At 39.0% G+C, this 26,471-nt stretch overlaps 1 protein-coding gene across 10 annotated transcripts in view; it reads left to right on the forward strand.

Annotated features, from left to right (window-relative positions):
• The window catches only part of LOC141796085 (pleckstrin homology domain-containing family A member 7-like), a 200,321-nt gene extending 175,530 nt beyond the window's left edge, over positions 1–24,791 (forward strand). For 3 of the 10 annotated variants that reach the window (XM_074676985.1, XM_074676983.1, XM_074676986.1), the window contains 16 exons: positions 1,481–1,564; positions 5,117–5,182; positions 7,447–7,527; positions 8,000–8,149; positions 8,328–8,429; positions 9,798–9,906; positions 10,001–10,131; positions 10,235–10,429; positions 10,559–10,655; positions 12,365–12,456; positions 12,557–12,829; positions 19,057–19,227; positions 19,475–19,608; positions 19,774–19,907; positions 21,367–21,407; positions 24,344–24,791. In XM_074676985.1, coding sequence (XP_074533086.1) covers positions 1,481–1,564; positions 5,117–5,182; positions 7,447–7,527; positions 8,000–8,149; positions 8,328–8,429; positions 9,798–9,906; positions 10,001–10,131; positions 10,235–10,429; positions 10,559–10,655; positions 12,365–12,456; positions 12,557–12,829; positions 19,057–19,227; positions 19,475–19,608; positions 19,774–19,907; positions 21,367–21,392 — 1,845 coding nt within the window. In that variant the 3' untranslated portion in view covers positions 21,393–21,407; positions 24,344–24,791. The remainder of the gene's footprint in view (positions 1–1,480; positions 1,565–5,116; positions 5,183–7,446; positions 7,528–7,999; positions 8,150–8,327; positions 8,430–9,797; positions 9,907–10,000; positions 10,132–10,234; positions 10,430–10,558; positions 10,656–12,364; positions 12,457–12,556; positions 12,830–19,056; positions 19,228–19,474; positions 19,609–19,773; positions 19,908–21,366; positions 21,408–24,343) is intronic. The other 7 variants (XM_074676991.1, XM_074676990.1, XM_074676992.1 and 4 more) reach the window with 5 other exon arrangements.
• Positions 24,792–26,471: the final 1,680 nt, after the last annotated feature.

The raw sequence follows: 26,471 nt of genomic DNA on the forward strand, positions 1-26,471 counted from the left end.
TCCACCAAGCGGTTCAGTTCCTTTGACTAAAACCAGGACAGATCCCTAAATCACCGACCCGTACCGTCCCACTTTCTGGTTCCCTTCTGTTGGGGTACCAGACTAAACCGATCCAACCCAGAAGGTGGAGCTAGAAACACAGCAGCCTGTTGATAGGTGGAGGAAATGGTCACTTCCTGTGACACTAGATAAAATCATGCATTAACATTTTATGAAACTAAATATGCATCACCTCTCGCAATAAAGCTTATTAATTTTTGCAAGATATTTGCTTTTTTTTAAGCTTTGTGAAAATTTTAGATTTCATTTTATTTTTTTTATATCCTGTCAAATTAAGAAAAAAAATCCACATTTTTGGAAAACAATTTTTGCAAATAATTTTTTTTTTATTTCTACAAGTTTTTTGCAAATTATTCAAGTTCTTTTTGAAAATTCTGCAGGATTTTTTTTTTAATTTTTCAAAAAGTTAAGCATATTTTTAAATGATTTTTTTTTAAAATTATTTTATTTTATTCATTTTTTTTTTTTTTTTTTAGGAATTTTTTGATATTTGACCAAATTTTTGAAATTTGAAATTTCTTGGGTTTTTTCCTTTTTTTAAAAAAACTTGTGGAGAAATCTTTTTTTTTTTTTTACCAATAAGTGAAACATTTTGTTTATTATTTCTGATACAAAATCAGTGATTTGATGACTTGTAGTTTTTCTTTTTAACCCAAAATCTTGCCCCCTACCACCCCCCATCCCCCAACCCCAATGGAAAAAAAAGGAAAAAAGAAGGAAAAGAAAAGAAATGGACAAAATGCAAATTAAACATGGAAAAATAAAAAACAATAAGAATAATATAATAATAGTTAAAAAATAAATAATAATGATAATAAAAAAAAACAATAATATAAATATTGTGCAATTTTTGCACATTTATAATTTTTTGAATTTTCAAATTTATGACAAATTTTGCAACTTGTTGAAATTTCATAAATTTTGCAATTAAGTGTACATGTCTGTGCTGAGCCTTAAAAGAGATTAAAATATATATATTTATGGGTCTAGAATCGTTTTTTGTCTGACCCACCAGCTTTGGACTCTTTTTTCCCCATAACCCTCGGGATCTTTGAGGAAAGAGACCTTCCTCATTCAGCGCAACAATCTTTCCACGTTCAGAGAGAAAACCTCTCACCTGTGCCGTCAGGAAATCCTGAAATCCACAAAACGTCCTGATCTCTCAGCTTCTGTTTGTCCCTCTAACATGATGAATCCACCTATGGTCCACCTGTGCTGGATGCTGGTTCCTGGTCTTCAGACTTTGCTCAGGAGCCTCTTTCTGTCTCAGACTAATGTTCCTGACGTTTCTGACTGAACCCACTAACTCTCAGGCTGCTTTCCTGAGCGGGGACTCTGAGTCCACTTTAACACTGACTGGTTTTCAAACTGGCCCCGTTTTGTGACCCCGGCTCTGTGTCTTTTGTGATTCTGACTCCAGATCAGAGCTCTAGAGCCCCTGATCCTCGCAGTTCACAGTTTACTACTGCACTGCACTGCTGGGCCTCTCAGGCCTCTGATGAACGTAAGCTGGACGTGTCTGTGTGTGTGTGTGCGTCTGTGTGTGTGCGTCTGTAGGCAGTACCTGTGTGTGTGTGTGTGTGTGTGTGTTTAGAGCCTGTGCATGTCTCCTCAGTGTCAGGGGTGCATGGGTTAAGTCTGTGTGTGTGTGTGAGTGTGTGTGAGTGTGTGCTTTAGATGCTCCCAGCACCACAGTCAAGCATCTCATCTTGTCGTGACCTTTGACCTGTCATCCCTGCACCCTCCTCCTCCTCCTGCTCCTCCTGTTCCTCCTCCTCCTCCTCCTGCTCCTCCTCCTCCCATGTGGTGGCGTTGGCGTTGGCGATGCTGCTGCTGCGCGGTGGGCATGGGACGGCTCGGCAGTGCATGTGTTGTGGCTGTGGCTGTGGCCCGGTGGTCGATAAGCCAGCTGCTTCTTCCATCGTCTCTGAAGCGCTGCACACAGGGCTCTGCTGTGTCACGTCTGACTCGACTCCCACAGAGAGCACACCAACACCCAAATTTAGCCTCTGGAGCTCAAGATAGGACGAAATTTATGAATATTTCTATTTCTAAATTCTCACCTGTGCACAGTTTTTATGCTTTCTTAATTTTACTGTCGATTTCCTGACATGAAGCCAGTGTGTCAGGAGGTTAATCCAGCTCTAAATCAGCCAGGATCCTTCAGGATTACCACAACGTGCTGTTAAATTTGAAGCTTCAGCTGCTTTAATTCACGTAAACCTCCTTTAACTCACAGAAATCTCCTGTTTGTCTGATATGATGCTCGTTTAAAGGAGCAGTGTGTAGAAATTAGAATTTTAGCGTCATGGAGCGTTACTAAAACATCCCATCACCATTTTTTTAATCTAACCTTTATTTAACCAGATATAACACCCATTGGGATCAAAATCTCTTTTACAAAACCGCTAAGTCACGAAGAGACTCTCAGCCTTTGCAGTTCATAGGGGATCCTGAAGATGGCGTCATTTATGCTGATCATCATAACCAGGGGTCTGCAAGCTTCACTTTCATAGGAGCTCAGCTGGATTAAAGTCAATCAGGAGCCACAAAATCTACTTTATCTTCACAATAAAGACAAAAAAGTAAATAAAAATTCAGAGCATAGTAAAAATCTGGTGAATAATTATCTGAACATTTTAGTTTAATTTGTTTATAAATTTAATCGTATAGTTTCTTGGTTTTTTTTATTGCAAATACTTGAAAAAAATTTTTTTTATAACATTATTATTATCATAAAATTTGATTTTTTTTTTTATAAATTTCAATATGTTGCAAAAATTAGAAAAAAATATTAAATTTTGAAAAATTCCTTTTTTTTTTTAAATAATATAGTTGAAAAAATAAGAAACAAATTTTCCAAAAATTCCCAAAATCTTAAAATTTCATATGTACAGGAGCCACAAAATCTACTTTTATCTTCACAACAAAGACAAAAAAGTGGATAAAATTCTAAACATAGTATAAATCTAGTGAATAATTATCTGAACATTTTAGTTTAATTTGTTTATAAAATTAATCATAGAATTTCTTAGCTTTTTATTTAAAAAAAATTACAAATACTTGAAAAAAATAAAAATTTGTAACATTATGATATTCATAAAATTTGAAAAATTTTATAAATTTCAATATGTTGCAAAAATGGCCATTTTTGCAATAATGAAGTTTAAAAAAATAAGAAAAAAATTTGCAAAAAATTCCCAAAATTTTAAAATTTCATATGTACAGGAGCCACAAAATCTACTTTTATCTTCACAGTAAAGACAAAAAAAGTGGATAAAATTCTAGATATAGTTATAATCTAGTGAATCAATATTTAATAAGAAGTTTTTTGTGTTTATAAAATTGTGAATGTAATGTCTTAGTTTTTTATTTTTAATAAATTGCTTATATTTAAAAAAAAAAATGTTATGTCAAAAAATTCATGAATTCGTGAAGTTCAATTAATGTAAATATGTCACAATTTCTTTCAGGGAAATCAAATGTTTACAATTTGCCAAAATATAGAAAAAAAATGTGATAAAAAAATGCTAAATTTTCAAAAAATGTTAAAACTTAAGAAAATATGCAATTTCTTCATAAAAGAATTAAAATAATTTGCAAAATTTCCAGAAATGAAGATAATGAAATTTGCAAAAATTTCAAAAATTTGCAAAATCTTGAAAAAGAAATGGGATTTTTCTTTCCAAATTCGCAAAAATTAAAAAAAATAAAATACAAAAGAAATGCAAATTTATTTTTAAAAATGCAAAAAAAAAAAAGATAGCTTAATTGCCAGAGGTGATACATATTTAACAACAACTACTGTCTTCTTCTTTTACTGTAAAAACAAAAACCAGGCTTATATAACAAAAAAAAAAAGTGTTTTGCTCTTTTTGTCCCCCAAAATCTGCCGTAGACAAACATGGCGTTAGTTATATCTGCATCTGTGAACAGGAGCTGCAGTAATGTAAATATAAACAGCTTATTTCCAACTTAACACAAAGAAAAGTAAAGTTTATGGGAATTATTTTTCACTTGTATTAAGCTCACAAACAGATTTAAACATTAATTTCATTTCTTCTGTTACTGTTTCAGACAAATACTAAAAACTTCCACACACTGCTCCTTTAATCCAGCTGATCGTCTCCCAGTTTGTAAACCTTTAAAGTTTTCAGCTGTTTTAGCGTCTCACAGCGTCTGACTCTCAGACTGACCTGGAGGAATCATTGTAATAAGTTTATTCTGCTTCAAACACCTCAGGGCTGTCAGGAGAGCCGTGTTTCCATGAGAAACAGCGTTATTTACTGTTTTTACTGAGCTTAATGACTGCTTCTGTTTGTTTTTGGAAAAGAGGAAGCCTCCCAGGATTATCTGGCTCAGATTAAAAACATTTTGAGTGAATCAAACTGAAGGAAACTCAGCCGTAAACTAACTGTGAAGCAGCTTCTGCTGTCTGCAGGAGAAAAGACGCTGGTGTTTTAATGTGAATACATTATTCAGTGTTTTTATGCTGGGGTTTGTTTGCTCGGGGAGGAGGAAACCTCTGCAGATAATTCTGGAAAACAAGCTCAGAAAGGTCAGTGAGAGATGGTGTTTAAGGAGCGCAGCCTCCTGCTCCGGCGCAGTGACTCAGCTTCAACAATGACTCATGTGCAGATTTACCGCGCCGTTCGGGACCTTCTCGTCTGCTGTTTCAAAGTGCGGGCTCTAAGTGTGCGGCCCTGCAGTGAAACACAGCGTGAGCAGCTGAGCCGGAGCAGTGCAGGCTGTTTCTCTCCAAAGACAGAGGCAGAACACTGTGTAGAGATGTTTTACTGAGACGTCAACCTGTGCAGGGCTTCAAAGCGTCCATGGTCATTGTGCTCTTGGTTGGAAGAGCGGACTCTGTGTGCCAACCCTCACTCATGTCGTCATGCACACGAGGCAAAGAGAATGTGTCACAGATAGTGTGTCTCAGCCGTGTAGCGTCTTCTGTAGCGTGTAGCTGGTCTCTGTCTCCTGCACTTCACTGTCATTCAGACGCTTTGCTCTCAACACAAGTAACTTCTGTGAATGTCGGCTCTGTGATTTCCAGGTAGCTGGAAGTCAGACGCTGAAGGACTCGGGGAAGCCTGTGAAGGTTGCAGAAAGCGACGTGGATGTAAGTGAAAGCCTCTGAAATGCATCAAACACACAAGAGTTACACTTTAACACCCTGAGAGCTCACGCTTTACTTCCTGTGATCCTTTTCTGACACCTCACAGCTTTCTTAAGAGTTTTCAACCCCAGGAACTAGGGTCCAAATTTAGTCCCTGTTTGTGATTTGGAGCAGCCGTGGTGTTTTTACCCCCCCCCCTTCCCACAGTGGTTAGAGACTTGGTTTAATACCTCCTAACCCAAGGGTCTGCGAACTGAGAATTGAAACAAATTATTCAAATTCCATTTTAAAATAAATAAATGGATAAGTAATTTTGTAAAACAACAACTACTACAATTTTTGAAAATTTTGCAAAATTCTTCAACTAACTTTTTGTCTTTTTTTTTTTTTTAAATCACAGATTTTCAAAAAAAAAGACATTTTTTGGTGATTTGGAAATTTTGGCACATTCAAAAAAAACAACTTTAATTTTTTTGCAGTTTTTATTTTTAATTTATTTTTTCATAATTAAGCAGGTAATTAAAATTTCATTAACTATGCAAATTAATCAAATTTATGAAAAACCTTTTTTTTTAACTTTTGAAAAATTCTTTATTGTCATTTTTTTTTACATTTTTTTTAAATGGAAAAAAAATTCCAGATTTTTTATGAAGATTTTGCAAACTTTTTTAAAATTCTTGCATACTTCATAATTTGTTGAATTCTGCATTTTACTTAAATTTTAATTTTTCAAAAAAATTTGCAAACTTTTGAAATTCCTACAATTTATTTAATTTATCCAAAAAAAATTGCATTTTTTTCCTGCATTTTTTTTACACTATTGTAGATTCAGAAAAATCCTTTTTTTAAGGTTTGCAATTTTTTCTTTCTGAAATTTTGGCAAACTTCAAAATTTGTTGAGTTCTACATGTTATTGACATTTTAATTTTTGAAAAAAAAATTGCAAACTTTTGAAATTTCTACAATTTATCAAAAAGTATTTACAATATTTTTTACTGTCTTTTTTTTTTTTACATTATTTTATAATAAGAAAAAAAAATTTTTTTTGAAGGTTTTGCAATTTCTGTCCTAAATTTTGGCAAACTTAAAAATTTGTTGAATTCTACATATTAAAACATTTTAATTTTTGGCAATTTTTTGAAATTCCTACAATTTATCAAAAAATATGTGCAACTTTCTGAAATTATACTTTTTAACTTTTTTTTGCAAATCTTCAGAATTTTAAAAGTTTGGGAATTTTCTGCAATTTCTTTCAACTCATGAAATTTACAACATCAAAATTTTTTGGGTTAATTTTTGAAAAAATTCAAATTTTTTTGTAAATTAAAAAAAAATCAAGATGGTGTGTCATAGACACTGTTCCTGCCCAGCACTACGGCACAGGCTTCATTTGTTTGAGCCTGATGTCGCCTTGTGACATCATCAGTGCAGAGAGTCTAAACCAGACGTTAGGCTTCACTTTTGGGTGCTGGAGGCCACATCCACTGTTTCCTCTGGACTCAGTCTCTGCACACGGGGATATGAAGCTACAGTTTGTCCAGGGGAGTAAATGAGGGTTGATGAAGCAAAATAAAAGCTATCCACCGCGGGGACGGCGTGGGCGTTGACAGCGGCGTGTTATTACTCTGAGCTCGGAGCAGCAGGAAAACACTGAGCACTAATCGCTGAACGTGAAACCCTCTCACTTTGATTATGAAAACACTTCCCTGACGTTTCTCCAACACACTCACATGTCCCGTGAAGTTATTTCACAGCAGCAGCTTCATACGCAGCCGCCTGAACAATTCATGAGAGCGTTGTCTGCGATGAATATTTGATTGGATCCAACAACAACACGAGCGTGGAGAAAACAACAGGGTTAATAATTCATCTGACGGCCGTAGAGAGTGTGCAGAGTGTTAAGATGCATGTGCATTAGCTCTTTGTTCAGTCACAGCCTCGTTACTCGGATCCTGTGTTGTTGTTTTACGACAGGATGATGGAGGTGACTCAACCTTTGACTCGAGGTTTGCAGGGTTTAATCATGGATTAATTAACAAAAGCTGCTCTGACACTGTAATTAAAAGCGTCGGCTGAGCTGCGCCCACTCTGCGTAATGTGCTCACACTCAGTAATTACACCTGAACAGGAGCAGGGGAGCGATGAGCCTGTGAATATTAAGTGTAACAACCTGCATGCATGGAAAAAGCTCGGTCCAGTTTATCTGCAGCTGCACAGCCAGAACCAAGATGTAATGAAGTAAACTGACTCTCTGTCTCCCCCTGCAGGTGAAGTTAAGCCGGTTGTGTGAGCAGGACAAGATCCTGAAGGACCTGGAGGCGAGGATCAGCGCTCTGAAGGAGGACAAGGTGTGCTTTCTGCCTCTTTAACCTCCCTTTTGTCAGTCAGAGCCATGAGTCAATGTGCAAACACGTCGGAGAAGAAGAAAAGTGTTTTGAAATGTGTGGCATCATCCGAGGACAGAGCTGGCTCTGCTCGTTTTAAAGAAGCAGTTTGATAAAAGATGATGATTCAGCTCAGACGTTAGATTTTTTATTTGATATCTGTGGCAGTAAAAGAAGTTCATGTCAGAGAGAAAAGTGAGCTGCGAGAGGAAGGTGAGAAAAGCAGGAGGAGCTGAAGCTAAAGCCTCAGAGTGTGGGTTAAAGCTGGCAGAGTCACACACACACACACACACACACACACACGAGGAGTGAGAAACAACAAGGAGGAGCTGACAAACCCTGGAAGTTCAGGAGGGGACGGAGGGACGGTGGAGCCACACTGCCCTCTGGAGGCCTCAGAGCATCAAACTGTGTCAAACTGACTCCTCTTCCTCAGGACAAGCTGGAGAGCGTCCTGGATCTGTCCCACCAGCAGATGGAGAAGTACCAGGAGCAGCCGGCCCACGCCAGCAAGATCGCCTACCAGCAGAGGCTGCTGCAGGAGGACCTGGTCACCATCAGGGCCCAGATATCCCGCCTGTCCACGGTACGTCACAGAGACGCTTCAGGAATCTGTCCGTGTTTATCTTTTCTGACTATGCCACCTTAAAGGCTCAGTCCGTGTGTTTTCCTGATGGTGTTTTTTCTTCTGACTGATGGTGTTTTTTCTTCACACGCTGTGAACCGCCTGATGTGACTGAACATGTGTAACGTGTGTGATGCAGGAGATGGCGCACGCCTGGGACGAGTACAGTCTGCTGGAGAGATCTGTGGAGCAGCTGAGGCTGGTGCTGCAGGCACACATGAACCACAGCACCACCCACCAGGTGAGAGGCGGTACTGCAGCTCAGAGCAGGGTCACCTTAGAGCAGGGGTCTGCAACCTTCACCTTTAGCTCATCTGGATTAAAGTCATTCAGGAGCCACAAAATCTACTTTATCTTCACAATAAAGACAAAAAAGTGAATAAAATTCTAAACAGTAAAAAATCCAGTGAATAATATAATAAAACTTTTTAGTTTGTTGTGTTTATAAAATTGTTTGTGTAATTTCTTAGTTTTTATTTTAATTTTTTTTTTAAATGCAAATACTTAAAAAAAAACTTTTAAAAAATTGTAACATGATTATAAAATTGGCAAAATTTAAGAAATTTAAATATGTTGCAAAAATTAGAAAAAAAAATAAAAAAAGAAAATTTGCCATTTTTTTAAATAATGAAGTTTAAAATATGTGAAACTCATTTGCAATAAATTCCCAAAATTTTGAAATTTCATATATTTGGGAAACAATCAAAAATTTTAAATAAGAATAGTTGCTTAGTTTTCAAAAAGTTGTGCAAATGTTTAATATTTGCTAATTTTTCAAAGAATATTAAAAAAATTGCAGAAATTTGAAAAAATATTTATTTTGCAGACATGTCATAAATTTGCAAAATTTTCAAAAATTGTAAAACTTTTTTCTAAATTTAAAGAAAAGTTCAAAAAATCTTAACTTTATAAATTAGGAAAAAAAATTCAAAAAATTTGCAGAAATCTTTAAAAATTTGAATGTAAAAACTATGCACAAAAATGACTATTTCTCAAATTAGTAAAATTTGCATGTTTTTTCCAAAATAAAATTGAAAAATCTTTTTTTTCCTCAAAAATTGAAATAAAACCTTTTTTCCTCAAATGTTAATTTTAAAATTTGCTTTTTTTTAAATGAAATTTAAAAAAGAAAATCATTTTTTCCAAAAAGTTAAATAAAAAAAAAAACATTTAAAAAATTCTTGAAATTGATCACATAAATTGATTTAATTGCTCAACTCACTTTTTAATTTTTTTTAATCAGTATTTTCTTCCAGATGAGTCTTTTTGTAGATGTAGTTATCTTCCCAGGGCTGTAAAACTTGAGGTTAGCCACAGGTGCATGGAAAGTTGGTGGGCTGTTGATGTTGTAGGAGGTGAAGTAGAGCGGTGGCAGGCTTTATTGACAGATGGGATGAAGATTTAGTTCAACTAAATGTTAACACAGGATTTTATTTAGTGTCAGTGTCTTTAATCATCAATACCCTCTGGAAGAAAAATAACTATTCTTTATTTCAGTAATATTTTTTAAGCTTCAAGGAGCCACAGGTTGAAGACCCTTGTTTTGGAGGGTTTCTTTCTTTACGTCTTAGTTTCATCTTTTGAACTGCTCTGTGTTTAACCACGGCAGGAGAAAGCTGATATGAAGCGAGAGCTGTGGAGGATCGAGGACGTGATGGCAGGACTGAGCGCCAGCAAAGCCAACTACAAGATCACCATCGACTCTGTCCAGAACCCGGGTCAGTGACTCGCTCATAGCTGCTGGGTCAGAGAAAGAGACGTGAGAAGCTGTTCCCGTGGAAACTGACTGTCTACTTCCTGTTTGTTCACCAGAGAGGAAACTAGTGCCTTCAGTGTCAGACCCAGCAGTGCCTTCTCATAACCCAGAGGTCAAGCCCCCACCTCGCAGCTCCATCCCCACCATCCTCTCCCACACCCTGCCTCACAGCGCCGCGCCAAAGTGGGTGAGTATCCCCGCGCCGTCGCTGCAGCAGCAGCCGTTTGTCACCGAGCATCCAAACACAAACTCAGACTGTTATGAAAATACTGAATCCTGGTCCATCACAGGCCGAGGAGATGGCCCCGCCCAGGCCACCGCTGCCTCGCCTCTACGACTACGAGGAGACGCCGCCCGTGGTCCCGCCTCTGCCCAAAGAGGCCTCGGTCATTCGCCACACGTCGGTGCGTGGGCTCAAACGCCAATCAGATGAGAGGAAGAGGGACAGGGAGACGGGGCAGTACGCCATCAATGGAGACTGCAAGGTACGCCCCGCGCACACACACACACACACACACACACACACACACACACACACACACACACACACACACACACACTTTATTTCAGACTGAGGCTTCATCTCTCTCACCTGCTGCTGTGACCGCTCTCAGACCGACCTGAGGACGTACCTGAGTGAGCCCGAGCTGCCCGCCATGAGCCACCACAGCATGGCGTCTGACGCGGACTACCAGTATTACCAAAACAAAGGTAAGAGGTAAAAACTGATCAGTAAGACATGAAGCTCAGAGTTTGTTTCAAGAGTTGTCTGAGATAAAGTCCAACTCTTCCCAAGAAATCAGAGAAAACAGAGAGGAGCAACAGGCGAGAAGAGGAGAGTCTGTTAAATACTTAGAAACATGAATAACATCGTTACAATACACATAAAATATGATACAAAGGTTTTAAAGAACAGAAAGGCTTTGTTGGTGTCTACAATCACGTCACTATTTCAATCAGAAAAGTTATTTCTCAGGTTTTTCAACAAAAGAGTGTGAGTTTTAGGAAATCAGAGCTGCAACAGTTCAACGCCTGAGAAATCCATTTTTAAACTACAAACCCAATCCCAATGAAGCAGGGACTTTATTTAAAAAGTAATAAAAATAAAAAAACAGTGATTTGCAAATTGTCTTCCACTTATATTCAGTTAAAAACACCGCAAAGACAAGATATCTGATGTTGAGACGGACAAACTTTACTGTTTCTGTACAAATATTCTTGCAAATACTCAAGATTTTGCATATTTTTCAAATATTTGCCAGTTTTTTTTTTAAACTTATGACTTTTTTTTTCTTTTTTTGCATTTTTCTTTTTTTTTAATTTCTTTGATTTTTTTTTAAATATAAAACAATTTTTTTATAGTTATTATTTTTTTTAATTCAAAAGTTTAAATTTTGTTTTTGTTTTAATTATAACAATTTAGGAACTTTTTTGCACAGTTTTGCTATTTATTTTTATTTCCTTTTTTGATGTTGAATTTTTGCAATTTTATTTTCTGAAAAAAACAAATTTTTTAAATTTATGACATTGAAAGTTTTTTTGTTTTTTTTTCAAGTAGTCGCAAATTAATTAAAAACAAAAAACTAAGATATCACATGTGAAGTTTTATTTTTTAAAAAAGAAACCTTACTGAAAATTATTTACTGGATTTCGTACTATGTTTATAATTTTATACCTTTTTTTTCTCTATTGTGAAGATAAAGTAGATTTTGTTGCTCTTGAATGACTTTAATTCAGGTGAGCTGATTTTTGAAAGTTTTAGAATTTTTTTAAAAAATTAGCAATTTTTAAAAAAAAATAAGCAATTTTTTTTAATTAAGTTTTTTTATTTTTATTTCTTTTATTTTTATTTTGGCATGTTCTTTAAATTGGATATTTTTTTTGAAAATTTTTGCCACATATTCAAATAACATAAACTTCACAATTTTATGTAATTTTTGACATGACAAATTTTGTATTTTCTTTTTAATATTAGCAAATTTGTTAAAAATAAAAAACTATGACATCCCTTGTATAATTTTATAAATACAAAAAACCTTTTGTTTAGATAATTATTTACAAGATTTATTCCCTTTTCAGTCTTTATAGTGAAGATAAAGTAGATTTTGTGTCTCCTGAATGACTTTAATCCAGGTGAGCTGAGGGAAAATGGCTCCTATGAAAGTAAAGGATGCAGACCCCTGATCCAAACAAACAGAAAACCCTCGGTGCAGCTCTCAGCATCAGGGGGAGGAAGGAGGGAGATGTCTGAAAATCCACCTTTTATCCAGCAGAGGGCGATATTTTCATCTCTAAGTTAAACAAATTTAATCTCTGTGACTCCAGACGTCTTCAGTCGAAGCAGAAAACTTCATGTTTCTCTGAATTTTCATCCACCCTGACCGACGTCAGCCTCTCATTCTGCGTCTCTGATCACTCAGGTCTGTCGGGCTCCTCGTCTGCACTGAACCAGTCAAACTACATCTCATCCTACGTCACCCTGAGGAGAGGCCCGGGGAGCTCTGCAGCCAGGGTGAGTCCAGGCCTCAGGGTGTGGCAGAGGTTTGTGATGGAGGTTTCATCTCCTCTTTGTTTCTGTTTACGCCTCTCTGTTTGGCTCCTCCTCCTCCCAGTCTCAACAGGAGAGACCAAAGAGTGCCTTTGAGCGCCTGTCATCCCCCACCGAAGCCCCCCAGCTCCCGGCGGTCCCCCCTCGGGGCCGGATGACGGCCGAGGAGCAGCTGGAGCGGATGAAGCGCCACCAGAAGTCCCTGGTCCGCGAGCGCAAGAGGAACCTGAGCCAGGGCGAGCGCTCGTCGGCGGGCCTCTCCACCTCCACGGCGGCCTCCCAGCGCTCCTCCTCCTCCTCCAGGCTGCCCTCCAACACCTCGGACGCCCCGGCCTCCGTACGTTACCCCTCCTCCTCCTCCCGCAGCAGCAGCAGACACAGGGAGCACCACCTGCACCACCACTGCTGCTACGCCACCCTTCAGCCCCCGGCCACTTAATAACCTAGCAGGAATGCTAACACGCTAGTCTTGTGTGGCGTTAGCACTAACAAGCTAATGAGCGGGACTGACCGCGCTGGTTAGCTGGCTTGGTTCATGCTTTAAGGACCCTGGAGTCAGAACCAGCAGGAGACCGTGTGGCTGGTTCTGGACTGGGACGGGGCGACTTTCACCCCGTGTTACACTGCCCCCTGGTGGGACCTCACTGACACAACCCTGAATGTAACCCACTGAGGAAAGGAGGGGAAGGAAGGCAGCGCTCTGCCTTTCTTCCTCTGTTTTCACGTCGAGACAAGTCGAGAGAAGAGCCCGCTGATGTGCATCGACATACTGTGTCCTCGTACACTTTTATTTATTTACTGAGGGATATTTTCAGTACACAGCTGTACAGTTATATTTTGTAGAGATTTGGTATATAGAGCTTATAGATGGGAACGTTGGGTATAGAAATATATAAGAAGAGTCAGGTCGATGCTACGACAGAGGCAACGCTAGTGGCACAAATCACCATCACACCTCCCGTCTTTCTCTCCGTCTAATGAAATCCAAGTGCCTTGTTTTGCTGACGATCTTTTTTGCCTTTTACCTCCTTAATCATGATTAATCATAGTGTGCGTTTCCACCTCTGACCCACAGAAACGATGCAAAGGGACGAGCTTTCAGAAGCTGTGGATCATTCGTTCAGTCGTTCAGTCGATGTTCAGTTAAGAATCAAAAAACAAAACATTGAAAAAACAGTTTGTTCACGTTTTTTCCTTTTTGAAATGAAAACAAATGAAAATCGGTTCATTTTTTAATATTCCCTTTGATAATACAGATCAAATGTAGGGAAGTTGAATTAACGGCCTCATCATCGTGACCCGGAAGTTGTATCTTCTCCCGTTTGAGTCAAAGGAGAAGAACGAGTGAATCTTACAGATGACGGCATGACAACCAAAGAAAATCTAATATTCCGATTAGAATCAGGTTAGAAGCTAAAACTGAATAAAACTGCTCCATGTAAACACCTAAATCAGAATGAACAGGCCAAATCTGATTGGAATTTTATTCGGTTGCACAGCGGTCGTATATTCCTTTCCCCAAACTGATGAAAAGTCAAATCCTGTCGTGTAAACAGTGAATCAGAAAGTTGTCAGGCTAGGTTCTGTCTGAGCGTGCTCTGTCCTGACAAAAACATGGACCAATCCCATGATTTGAGGGATGAAATGCCTCAAATCGCCGGGCAATTTCTGAGGCTTTCCCTTCATTGGGCATCAGGAAAAGCTCTTGGATTGGTCCTTTTAACGTACCCTTACTAAACATGACAGTGAAGAGCGAGTCATCCAAATTAAAACATCACACGGCAGCAACAAAAAGGCCCTCGATCTTCTGTACGCCTTCTCCTCTTCAGTGCTTCCAGTAAGAGCGCGTTAGCAGCATCTCCTGCTCCTTTCCTGCAGTTTAATCTGGATCATTGATGTCTTCATGAAATGGTAGTAACATGTTTTGGTCCAAAAAGCCAATAAATCAAGCACAGCAGCATTGTTTCCAGGCTCTCATAGCCCCTCTGTTCAGAACGCTCTGATTTAGTGGGCGTGGCCTTCATATGTAAATGAGCCACCGCTGATACCGCCCCGCTCTTCCACGTCACTGAGAGCGGCGCCACGAGCTCCGAGTGCACAATGTTTAGAAAACAGAGAAGCTCGTTTACCGTAACATTACAGGCTAAAACAACAGGCTAACTGCAGCTAAAGTTAGCATCCTGAAGCTAACACAGAGACAGGGGGGACACTGAGGAAAAGCTCTTCCATCTGCTCCACAGCACACAGCATTTAAAATACTCACATTTCCAGGGTCCCAGGTTTGTTGGAGGATGGTTGGTAATGCGCCTGGATTCAGGACCAGTCTATTGGCTAGCCCTCTGTTGGACTGTCCAAAGTTGGAAAAGCAGTCGGCCGTGAAGTGACTAGCACACACATGCTCAGTTTTACTGAGTGTAGCTGGAACATTTCCTGATAAATGAACTCTAGACACTTAGTCTGTCTTCTTCTGAGATGGGAAGCTTGAGCATGGAACTATGTGACTGTTTACAGCCAAAAACAGAGCAGTGATGGCTCTTCAACTGTGGCATTCTCCTCCCCGCTGCTGGAGAGATTTCTCTCTGGTGGACCAATCAGGTCAGACTTGCTCCTGATTGGTCAAAAAGGGAATCGCTGACGTCTGCAAATCCCCTAAATCCAAACAGCTGGTTTTAGGTCAGGATTTCATTCACAAGCTCTACTAAGAACAGGTTTGGTCATTAAATATCACATTTTGTGGGCTGGGAGGAAAGACAAAGACCCACACATTTCACTAAAAGACTTAATAAAGAGATTTTTGCACAATATGGAACCTTTATGAAAAGGGGAAAAACTACCGCTTCTGCTTTGTATAATAGATGAAATACCTCCATTTTTTATTTTAATAGATCTGCGTGTATCATGTGTCTGATTAAATGTTGTGGCACATGTAAACACCAGATGGAAATAGATCACTTCACATGTAAACACTTCACCAGAGATCTTCAATCAGATCATCTTCTCCTCATATCCATGCTGAGCTCTCATCCAAAAAGAGCACCGCTCTCACCCACAGTAGTTTACGAGCATATTATTATTTATTTTCATTTCAAAAAGGAAAAAACAGAAATCAAACCATTTTCAATGTTTTTTTTAAAATTCGTAATCAAATATCAACTGAACGAGTGAAACACAGATTTTTCAGGTTGTTTTTTCTGTGTGGGGGTGGAAAGACGTGGGCACACTGCTGCTTCAAAAGGAAAACTTTGACGCCAACACTCCATGCTAACCACGCTAACAAGACGTCGGAGTGTGAAAATGTCAAAGTCTTCAAATGAATCACAGACTAACACGTGATCTCTGTGATCTGACTACATTTCCCATGAATCCTTGAATCAGTTGTCCCTGTAACAGTGAGCAATACATCGTCATCGTGTAATCTCTTCAACGCGTTTCTCCATGAAGGCAGGTTTATTTCCTCTGCTCCACCAGCACCGACCGTGTTTACACCATTTTATATTTACCCATCAGTGCAGCAGCCTCTCCTTGTACAGACTCACAGGCTGTTTTCATCCTCTGACCGTGGTGGATTTTCACTTTGCCACAAACCAAGACGTGAAGAGAATCTGTGCTCATGTTTGAGCGCTGTGAAATATTAAAGTGGCCTATGCTGTGCTGTTTTATGCATCAGAAATACACTAGACAGGCTGAAACGCAATAAATAAGTAGAAACGAGGAGTGGACGGCGTAAGCCTCGTCGTCCACTCTGTTTTTCAGAGTATTCATGTTGAAAGCTTTCTGCCATACTGCTTTGACCCTCCCCCCGCTCCGTACCATAGATCAGACAGAAACTAGAGGCTGGAGGCTGCTGACGATGAAGAGTAGAAATATCGTAGAGATCTTAGAGACCGCTAATCACATCCTAACTCTGTGTCCTTTGAGAAGCAACACGAGACTCTTCCTCTTTTCTTTTCTATCATGTAGAGATTTGCACTCGACAATAAAGAGTTTCTTTGCTTCTGAGCCTCCTCTCGCCTCTCTTTTTCCTAACCTGGTGCTGGTTTTGGGGGTTTGGGGTCTGGTTGGTGTTGGGATCTGAATGTCTCTGCATGGTTTTCTGTCTCTCTGTCCCTCTCTGTGATTCTCCCGAGCACAACACGGCATGGGACTCTCCGAGCATGAGCGCAGCGGCAGGTCAGCCGGTGCAGAAGCTGCCGGAGAGGAGAGGAGAGGATGTATGCATGGCTTTGCTGCTCCTTGGATGATTACTCACAAGTACCTCTCACCACACACTCACCTCACACTGAGACTCAGCCAGAGGGAGGGTCAGGTCAGGTGGGCGAATACAAACCAGCGCGCTCTTTGTGCAAAGGTCGTATCAGTCTGAATGAGCTGCAGCTGAGAGCAGAGCGAAGATATCATCTCTGCGTGCAGCGTTTTTTACTCCAACATATTTAACTCAAACTTTTCCAACACTTTGGTGAAAATTCTACATTTCAGCTGTAGTTTTTGATCAGTGTGAGCGTCTTCCTTCCTCCTGTGGCCTTTTCTCACAGGCTCTTTGGTCCATCTGTTCACCTTCACTGATTATAACTTTGAATTCTCCTCAGTAATTTTTCTGCAGCCTGTTTTACCGGAATCGACTCTTTTGCTTCTAAAATTGACAAAAGAAGATGTTTAATGATTCTCAGACATTCCCGTCCAAAACCTCAACAAGATAATTAAAAACACAAACTCCAAATCAAAAATTTAATTTTTAAGGAGAGATCTGTGTTTTTCTCTGCTGAAAATGATTTCTGTGGTTCATTTTGTAGTGATGGTGGACACTGGAGCCTAACTGTCAGACAGAAAAAAAGGACAGAAGAGAAGAAGAAAGAGAAACAGGAGAGAGATAGAGCACAAGCTAAAGGCTAACACAGGAGCTAATGGCTAAAGCACAAACAGAATACTGAACACAAGCTTAAAGCTAAAATATGCACTAAGGGCTTTCTCGTGAGCTAAAGGCTCAAACACAAGCTATCAACTAAAACACAAGCTGTTAGCTAAAACTCAGGCTAAACACTAAAACATGAGCTGAGCACTAAAACACAAGCTAAAGGCTAAACCAAGAGCTCAAGGTTAAAACACAGAAGCTAAAGGCTCAAGTTTGAGCTAAAGGCCAAAGCATAAACTAAAGACTAAATTACAAGCTTAAGGCTAAAAAAATGAGCTATAGGCTGAAACATGAGCTACTAGCCAAAACCAAGCCTAAAGACATAAAAATTAGCTGATGGCACAAGCACAGGCTAAAGACCAAAGTATGAGCTAGTAGCTTAAGCACAGGCTAGAAAAAAATACAAGCAAAAGGCTAAAGTAAAAGCTAAAGTATGAGCTAAAGGCCAAAATGCAGTGGCCAAAGGCTAAAGTATTAACTAGGCTAAAGTTTAAGCTCAAGGCTAAAACAGGAGCTAAAGGCTAAAGTATGAGCTAAAGGGTAAAGCACAAACTAAAGACTAAAACACAAGCTCGAGCCTGAAATATGAGCTAAAGGCTAAAACACGAGCTAAAACTTCAGCCAGAGGCAGAAATACAAATTTAAGGCTAAAGCACAGACTAATGGTTTAAACATGAGCTAATGGCTAAAGCACAAACTGAATACTGAAACACAAGCTTGAAGCTAAAATAAGAGCTAAAGGCTTAAACACAAGCAAATAGCCAAAACTCAGGCTTAAGACAAAAACACAAGCCAATAGCACAAGCACAGGCTAAAGGCCCAAAGAGGAGCTCATGGCTAAAGCACAAAGTAAATACTGAAACACAAGCTTAGAGCTAAAATATGAGCTATAGGCTTTAACATCAGTCAAAGGCTAAAACACAAGCTAAACTGTAAAGTCAGACTAAAGACTGAAAAATAAGCCAGTGACTTAAGCATGAACCAAAGACTGAACAGGCTAAAGTTTGAGCTAAGGCTCAAGTATGAACTAAAGGCTGAAACACGGGAGCTGAAGGCTAAAGTTTGAGCTAAGACTAAGACACAGAGGCTAGAGGTGAAAGTATGAGCTTAAGGCTAAAACACAGAAGCTAAAGGCTAAAACTCAGAAGCTAAAGGCTAAAACTCAGAAGCTAAAGGCTAAAGTTTGAGCTACTTTAACCCACATGCAGCGGTTTTTCTGCCGTCATCACGTCTCTTTGACAGAGTTCACCTGTCTCTTGATCAAAGGTGTCTCTGCAGTCTGCTCCAAACGGATCGTCCTCACAGTCCCTCTGAGTTTAAAATTAGAAAATGATTTAATTCTAATTTAATAATTGATGAACTAATTAAGCTCAACTAACAGACGACTCACACTGCCCCACTTTTACAAGACTGAATCATCTTTGAAGCACTTTTTATACTGTTGGTACCAAATAACTAAACTTATACAAATCAAACATCAAGAAAACTTTGACCTTTATCTGCTACGACACTGGTGGAGGTGATTTTTTCTACATAGATATTTTTACTTTCTGGATAAAATTAGTTTCCTGTTTTTAAAACCTCCAGCCTTTTGGATTAATTTATGTTTATGTTCACCAGGCGAGGTGTGTGACTCTGACTCCTCCCCTCCTCAGGTGTTTGACTGGCAGGAGGAGCGGCCTGTCGCTGAGGGTCAGAGCGACGAGGGGCGGAGCCAGGTGAAGGAGAGAGGCAGGATCCAATCAGATGACTGGGTGAAAGTGACGGCGCACATACGAGAGGTGGACGTGGAGCCCTGCGAATATGACCTGGATATCAGCCGGGAGGTACACACACACACACACACACACACACACACACACACACACACACACACACACATCAGCAGCATCTGTCTGAGTCAGACGACCTTCAGAAATGTCCTTTTGAAACTTTAAATGTAATAAAATCAAGGATAAATAAGAATCATATGAAAAAAAAAGGTTGACCAAGTTTTCTGCGTTTTGAAGTTTTTACGTTGCGTCCTTGAGTTCTGAGCTCATGTGACTGACTTCCTCCCCGTCTGACCTGCAGCTCGCCAAACCCCAGAAAGTTCCCATCCCGGAACGCTACATAGAGTCCGACTCTGAGGAGCCTCTGAGCCCAGAGGAGCAGGAGGAAAGATCCCGCCGGGCCCAGCGCATCAAGAACCTGCTGACCAAATCCAGGTAGAGCACAGAGCTCAGGGTGTTGAGCTGGAGTTCAGAGTGTTGTCGTCTTTCAGCCTCTGTGTGGACACTTTCACACATGTTCCCGTTCATAATCCATGGTTTAAGGTGAGATTATCATCAGCTGTTGGTGCGTGTCAGTAAACTGGACTTCTGTGTCCCCAGTGTCCAGAACATCCAGCCGTCTGCCCCGCTGGACTTCACTGAGCTGGACTCGGCTCTGCAGCAGCAGGAGAGGATCATGAACGTGTCCCAGGCTCTGGCCTCTGAGGCCTCACGCAAGAGCAAACTGGTCGCAGGTCAGTTCACCGTGGTTAACATCACCCAGCTCTTCTTTAGGTCCCTGAGCCGCATCCAGGAATATGATGATCTTTACTGTGTCCAGACCTCTAAAAACCTCTAAAAACCATCAACAGGGGAGTCCAGCCCAGGGGGTCTGCAACCTTTACTTTAATAGGAGCCATTTTTCCTCAGCTCACCTGGATTAAAGTCATTCAGGAGACACAAAATCTACTTTATCTTCACAATAAAGATAAAAAAGTGGATTAAATTCAAAACAGTTAAAATCTAGTGAAAAATTATCTGAACACAAAGTTTTTTGAATTTTTAAAATTGTACATGTCTTAGTTTTTTTTTAATTTTAAATTAATATAAACTTGCAATGATAAAAAAGAATAAGTTTAATAAATTCACGAATTTACATAATTTTAAGACGTATAAATAATGCTTTCCAATATTGTTGAAATGCCAAAATTTTACAGTTATTTTCAAGTTTTTTTTTGTCTTAGAAAAACAAATAAAAAAAATCTGCATATTTCAAAATTTTAAAAAATTGGAAGAATTTTTTAATTTGCAGAAAAAATAAAAAATGGTACTTTCAGTGTTGCATAACTTTTTCAAAATATTTGTTAAATTAAAAAAGAAATAAATTTAATTGTTTTTAATAAACTTGCAAATATAATAAATTTACAAAATTAAAGACATGTCAATAATGCTTTCCAAAAATTTTGAAATGTCAAAAAAGTGCAGTTTTTATTATGTTTTTTTTTTATTTTCTAAATTTGTTAAAATTCCAAATAATTTAGAATAAACAAAAATTGCGAAAATTTTATTAATTTACAGAAAATTAAATGGTATTTCAGAAATTTGCTTATTTTTTTATATTTGCTAAATTAGAAAACAAATAAATTTAATTGTTATTAATTAATTTGCAATTATTAAAAAGTAGAAAAAAAAAGTTATGCCTTAATTTTAATATTACAAAAATAAAAGACACATCAAAAGTGCTTTCCAAAAATTTTGAAATGTCATAAAAATTCCTTTTTTTTTACATGTTTCAATTTGCTAAATTTGCAAAAATACCAAATAATTTTATATTCTTAAAATTTGCCAAAATAGTATTAATTTTCAGAAAAAAAAGTACTTTCAGAACCCCCACCCCAAGAAATAAATAAATAAATAAAAAATAAAAATAAAATAAAAAATAAATAAATATTTGCTTTGTTAAAAAGATAGTTATCAACCTTTTAAAGTTTGCTATTTTTAATTTTGTGAATTAAATATTTCCAAAGATTTGCAGTATTAAAAAAATGAATTTGAATTTTTTTTTTTAAAGTTTCGAAAATTTGCAAAAATCTCATAGGAACTTGAAAGCTTTATTCTTAGTGATGATGTGTATTTAGTGTCACCTTCTCACGGCGCTGTGGCGTCAGTGGTTCAAACATGCCATGAAATGACTTGTGTGTCCCTGATGTGCAGAGACTGAAGGGGAGGAGAGTCGGTGAGAGTTTCTGATCCAGGTATATCTGTTGTGTCACTGTTGGGTGGTGTGCTCTGTATTCTGTTCGCTGTGTGTGTGTGTGTGTGTTTGTATAATCTGTGGCGTTTTGGTCAGGACTGAGCACGGATTAGATAAAAAGTTACCTGGATGAAAACACCTCCTCATCCTGACTGATTCTTCAGAGGAAGTCCCTGAATCCAGTCTGTGCTCAGTCTGTGCTCAGTCTGTGCTCAGCCCTGGCTCCTTTTGTTGGGGGTGTTTTCTTGGTGCTTGTTTTGACCTTTGCTTTCAGCCAGTGAAGCTTTGCTGTTCCCTGTCAAAGGTGGTGTTTGGTGGAAGTTGTGTGTTTTGTTTTGTTTTTTAATTCTGGAAAAAATCCTGTGGAAACAGAGTTTATATTTGGCTGATAGGTGATTGGTCCAGAGGTAATGTGTTTGTTTCTTTATCCAATCAAATGAAGACAAAAGTTTCAGTCATTAAGGTTTCAACACAGCCCCGTCATATACAGAGAAGAAGAACAGACGTATCTGCAACAAGCTGATTAGAGAGTGCAAATAGCGCCACCATGTGGACGTTTTTCACTGCAGAAAGCTCCCAGAGGCGGTCAAAGCTAAAGCAGTTACACATTCACAGGAGACTTCACTTCCACGGACTGCAGTACATGAGAGATGAGACAGCTAAGCTAGGGCATGCTAACGTTCTGGATACTGTAACGTTAGCTTAACGTTAGCTTATGCAGCTAATGCAGCTTATCTGTTTGCTGTGAATGTGTCGCCCTGCTCTGACATCACTGTAGCTATTATTAGCATTAGCTGTAGCTATAGCAGCGTTAGCTCGATTGTTACAATGAGAGACATTAAAACACAACACAACATTTCAAACATGGATAATCTTTACGTGGAGGAGCAAAAAAATGGATATCTGAAAAAAATATCAACATCATGGGGACTTTGTCAAACATCTTGGTTTCAGGTGAGGTCCAGGTGTGTCTTCGTTTCAAGCTCTTCAACTTCACCTTACAGAGAACTGGGACACCCCCTCACTAGACAAGGTTCAATAGCTCAGCTGCAAACTTTCACAACCAAACTGTTCGATGTTTTGTGTCTATGAAAGGAATTTCAGATACAATGTACAAGTGCAGAATAATAATACAGTGGGGAAAATAAGTATTGAACGCATCAACTTTTTTCTCATCACATTTATTTCTAAAGCTGCAATTCAAACAAAATTTCTCCCAGACATTGGTATAAACTCAAATAATCCACACATGAAAAGAAATCACAACGTTCAGGTCCATAAATAATGATTATGGTGAATTAAGTACGATAACACAGGAAAAAAGTATTGAACACACCATGGAAAGGCTGAATACTTTGGACAGGAAATGCACCATACCACCTGAAATCTGTCAGTAATTATTACTTGAACTTCCAATTAGTGCAAACCAACATCAGCTGGGCTAGAGCAAATTGATGGTCCTATAAAAAAGGTGTTTTTTTCACCAAGCAGTTAAATAGCACACACCTCATGATGGGTAAAGGCAAAGAGCTCTCTGAAGACATTCACAACCTGATTGTTGCTCAGCATCAGAATGGAACTGGTTACAGACTTATATCAAAGCACCTGAATATTCCAGTCAGCACCGTTGGGGCCATTATTCACAAGTGGAAGAAGCACCACCTTACCATCAACAGGCCACGCACAGGAGCTCCTTGAAGATTTCTGACCAGGGAGTCAGAAAGATAGTCAGAAGAGGACTCAACCAGCCAAGGACCACCCTGAAAGTGCTCCAGAAAGACTTGGAGGCAGCAGGTACAACTGTTACAGAGAAAACAATAGGCAATGCACTCCACCACCATGGCCTCTATGGACGCTCAGCTCGCAAGACTCCATTCCTCAAGAAAAGGCATGTTGAAGCTGGTTTAAAGTTTGCTAAACAGCATCTTGACAAGCCTGTAGAATACTGGGAGAATGTTGTCTGGTCAGATGAGACCAAAACTGAACTTTTGGGCTGTCATACTACAGACCATGTTTGGAGGAGAAATGGCTCTGCACATCAGCCAAAAAACACTACACCAACAGTGAAGTTTGGAGGTGAAGCATCATGGCATGGGGTTGTTTCTCATCTCATGGTGTTGGCAAACTTCATATAATTGACGGAGCAATGAATGGAGCCATGTATGGGGAAATTCTTGATCTGAATCTGCTGCCATCCACCAGGATGATGAAGATGAGACGTGGCTGGACCTTCCAGCAGGACAACCATCCAAAGCACACGGCAAAGTTGACTCTCAAATGGTTTCAGAAAAAGAAAATCAATCTGTTAGAACGGCCTAGTCAATCACCTGACTTCAATCCAACTGAACATTTGTGGAAAGAAGTAAAGAAAAGGGTTCACCAGAGGGCACCAAAGAATATTCCAGATTTAAAGACAATCTGTGCAGAGGAATGGGCCAAAATCACACCTGAGCAGTGTGGGCCATTAGTTCAAACATACAAGAAGCTTCTGGAAGCTGTCATTGCAAACAAAGGCTTCTCCACTAAGTATTAGATGAGTCTCAGTTAGCGTCTTCAATACTTTTTTCCTGTGTTATCGTACTTAATTCACCATAATCATTATTTATGGACCTGAACGTTGTGATTTCTTTTCATGTGTGGATTATTTGAGTTCATACCAATGTCTGGGAGAAATTTTGTTTGAAATAAATGTGATAAGAAAAAAGTTGACACGTTTAATACTTATTTTCCCCACTGTATGGATGCGTCCTTCCTCCTTAAGTCTCAGCCTGTCTGAACTTCAGGTGAGCAGAAACACGTTGAAAACAAACCCCAAACCTGCTGAGTGCTCTCTCTTCAGCTTTCCTGTCAGAGGAACAAACTCATTTCAAAGGTTTCTCTGATGCAAACCGTGACACGCTGACCGTGCTGCTCTCTCTGCTTTGTTTTCCTCTGTAGCTCGAGCCGCCGCAGAGCACTGACGCCCAGGACCGACCAAACATCCACCCAGAGGAGGAAGGATCTGTTTTCAGCCACTCACCTTTAACAAATCACCTCTTTACCGACGCTTCCTACGAGCTTTGATTCATGATTTTAAAGAGGAACCAAGTTTTCTTTCCTTACACTATGAACTCAGCAGCAATAATTCGTAACACGACTGAATCCTTTCTCTCTGACCTGCAGCGACTGTTTCAGGCGTCCGCTCTGTGTTTTTATGGATTTTAAAGAAATGTTTTCTCATTAATCTTTTATTTATTATTTACACTTTGTTTTTTCTTCCACTGTACATTTCCTAACGCCGTCACTCGATGATCACTTCCTGTTAATCAGCTCAGATGTTACACTTTAATGAGGAGAATAAAAACACATGGAGACAGAGAGGTCGTTGTAATAAATAAAGATTTGATAAAACCTGAATCATGTTTCTGGGTTTTTTATTTTACACTGGGTGTGTTGGGAGTTTTATGTATTCAGCTCTCGTCAGGGAGGAGACCAGGAACCTGATTCTGTCAGCGCGCCAGAGGTCACCTGTGGGAGGGGAGAAGCTTCCAGAAGGACGACCATCCCTGCAGCAATCACGCAGTAGCTGCAGATTAGCCGTCTGAACATCCATGATGAGAATCTCCCGTTCCCCCACATCCCAAAGGTGCTCTATTGGACTGGCTTTAACGAGCAGTTGGACAGGTGTGCCTGATAACAGTGAGTGTACATGAATATGTAAAGACATACACACTGAAGTGAATCAAGTATTTGTTATGTGTCTGACAGTAAACTCATGAAGCAGTTAGTGTTTGGAGTAGAACAGAGTCCGTCTCATCAGACCCCCTGGTGGACAGCGTGTGTTGATCCTGACAGCTTGCTCCTCCTGAAGGGTTTGAGGTCTTGTCTTGGCTGTGAATGAATCTCAGTCAGGGTGAAAACAGTTTTCTGAAGTCACTAAAGTTTGAACTGAATTTTTTTTTAATGAACAGTTTCTGTTTCAATGATTGAAATTAATACAAAAATGAAAACAAGTAAAAAAAATGTACGAAGTCTGATAATCTGAATGGTTTGGTGCCTAGAACCAGCAGCAAGTCCGTGTTTTTTGTCCTTTAACAGTGAATAAATGGATAAACTTCATCACCAAACTAATCAACATTTTCCTTCCTGATGTCTGAAAAGGTAAAGTTAACAGGTTAGCAATTAGCCCATATTTTAGCCTTAAACTCATGTTTTAGATTTTAGCCCATGTTTAAGCCTTAAGCTTGTGTTGTAGCCTTTAGTTTGTGTTTTAGCCTTTAGCACATGTTTTAGCCTGTAGCTCATTATTTTAGCTTTTGGCTTATTATTTTAACCTGTAGTCCATGTTTTAGTCTTGAGCCATTGTTTTAGCCTTAAACTCATGTTTTAGCCTTTGGCTCTTATTTTAGCCTTTTGCTCATATTTCAGCCTGTAGCTCCCGTTTTAGTTTTAACGCTTTTGTTTAAGCTTTAAACTCATGTTTGAGCCTTTAGCCTGTATTTTAGCCCTAAACTCATGTTTAAGCATTGAGCCTGTGTTTTAGCCTTAAGCTTGTGTTGTAGCATTTGGTTTATATTTTGGCCTTTAGCCATTTTTTTAGCCTTCAACCCTTGTTTTTGCCTTTAGCCCATATTTAGCCTGTAACTCATGTTTTAGTTTTAAGCTTTTGTTTTAGCCTTAAACTCATGTTATAGCCTTTAGCCTGCATTTTAGCTTTTAATTCATGTTTTTGCTTTTAGCCCGTGTTTTGGCCTTCAACTCATGTTATAGCCTTCAGCCCGTATTGTGGCCTTAAACTGAAGGTTTTGCTTTTAGCTCATGTTTTTGCCTGAAGCTTGTGCTGCAGCCTTTAGTTTGTGCTTTATCCTTTAGCTCATATTTTTAGCCTGTAGCTCGTGTTTTAGTTTTAAGCTTTTGTTTTAGCCTTAAACTTAAGTCTGTTTTTTGTCCTTTAACAATGAATAAATGGATATACTTCATCACAAAACTTATAAACATTTTCCTTCCTGATGTCTGAAAAGGTAAAGTTAACCCTGAAGAGACTTCTCTTAAACTTTTGGAGCAAACAGATCGTTAACTCTGCTAA

This window comes from Halichoeres trimaculatus, unplaced genomic scaffold, assembly GCF_033239565.1.
Source record: "Halichoeres trimaculatus isolate MK-OKI-2021-1 unplaced genomic scaffold, fHalTri1.1 fHalTri1_scaffold_10, whole genome shotgun sequence".
Taxonomy (NCBI): domain Eukaryota; kingdom Metazoa; phylum Chordata; class Actinopteri; order Labriformes; family Labridae; genus Halichoeres; species Halichoeres trimaculatus.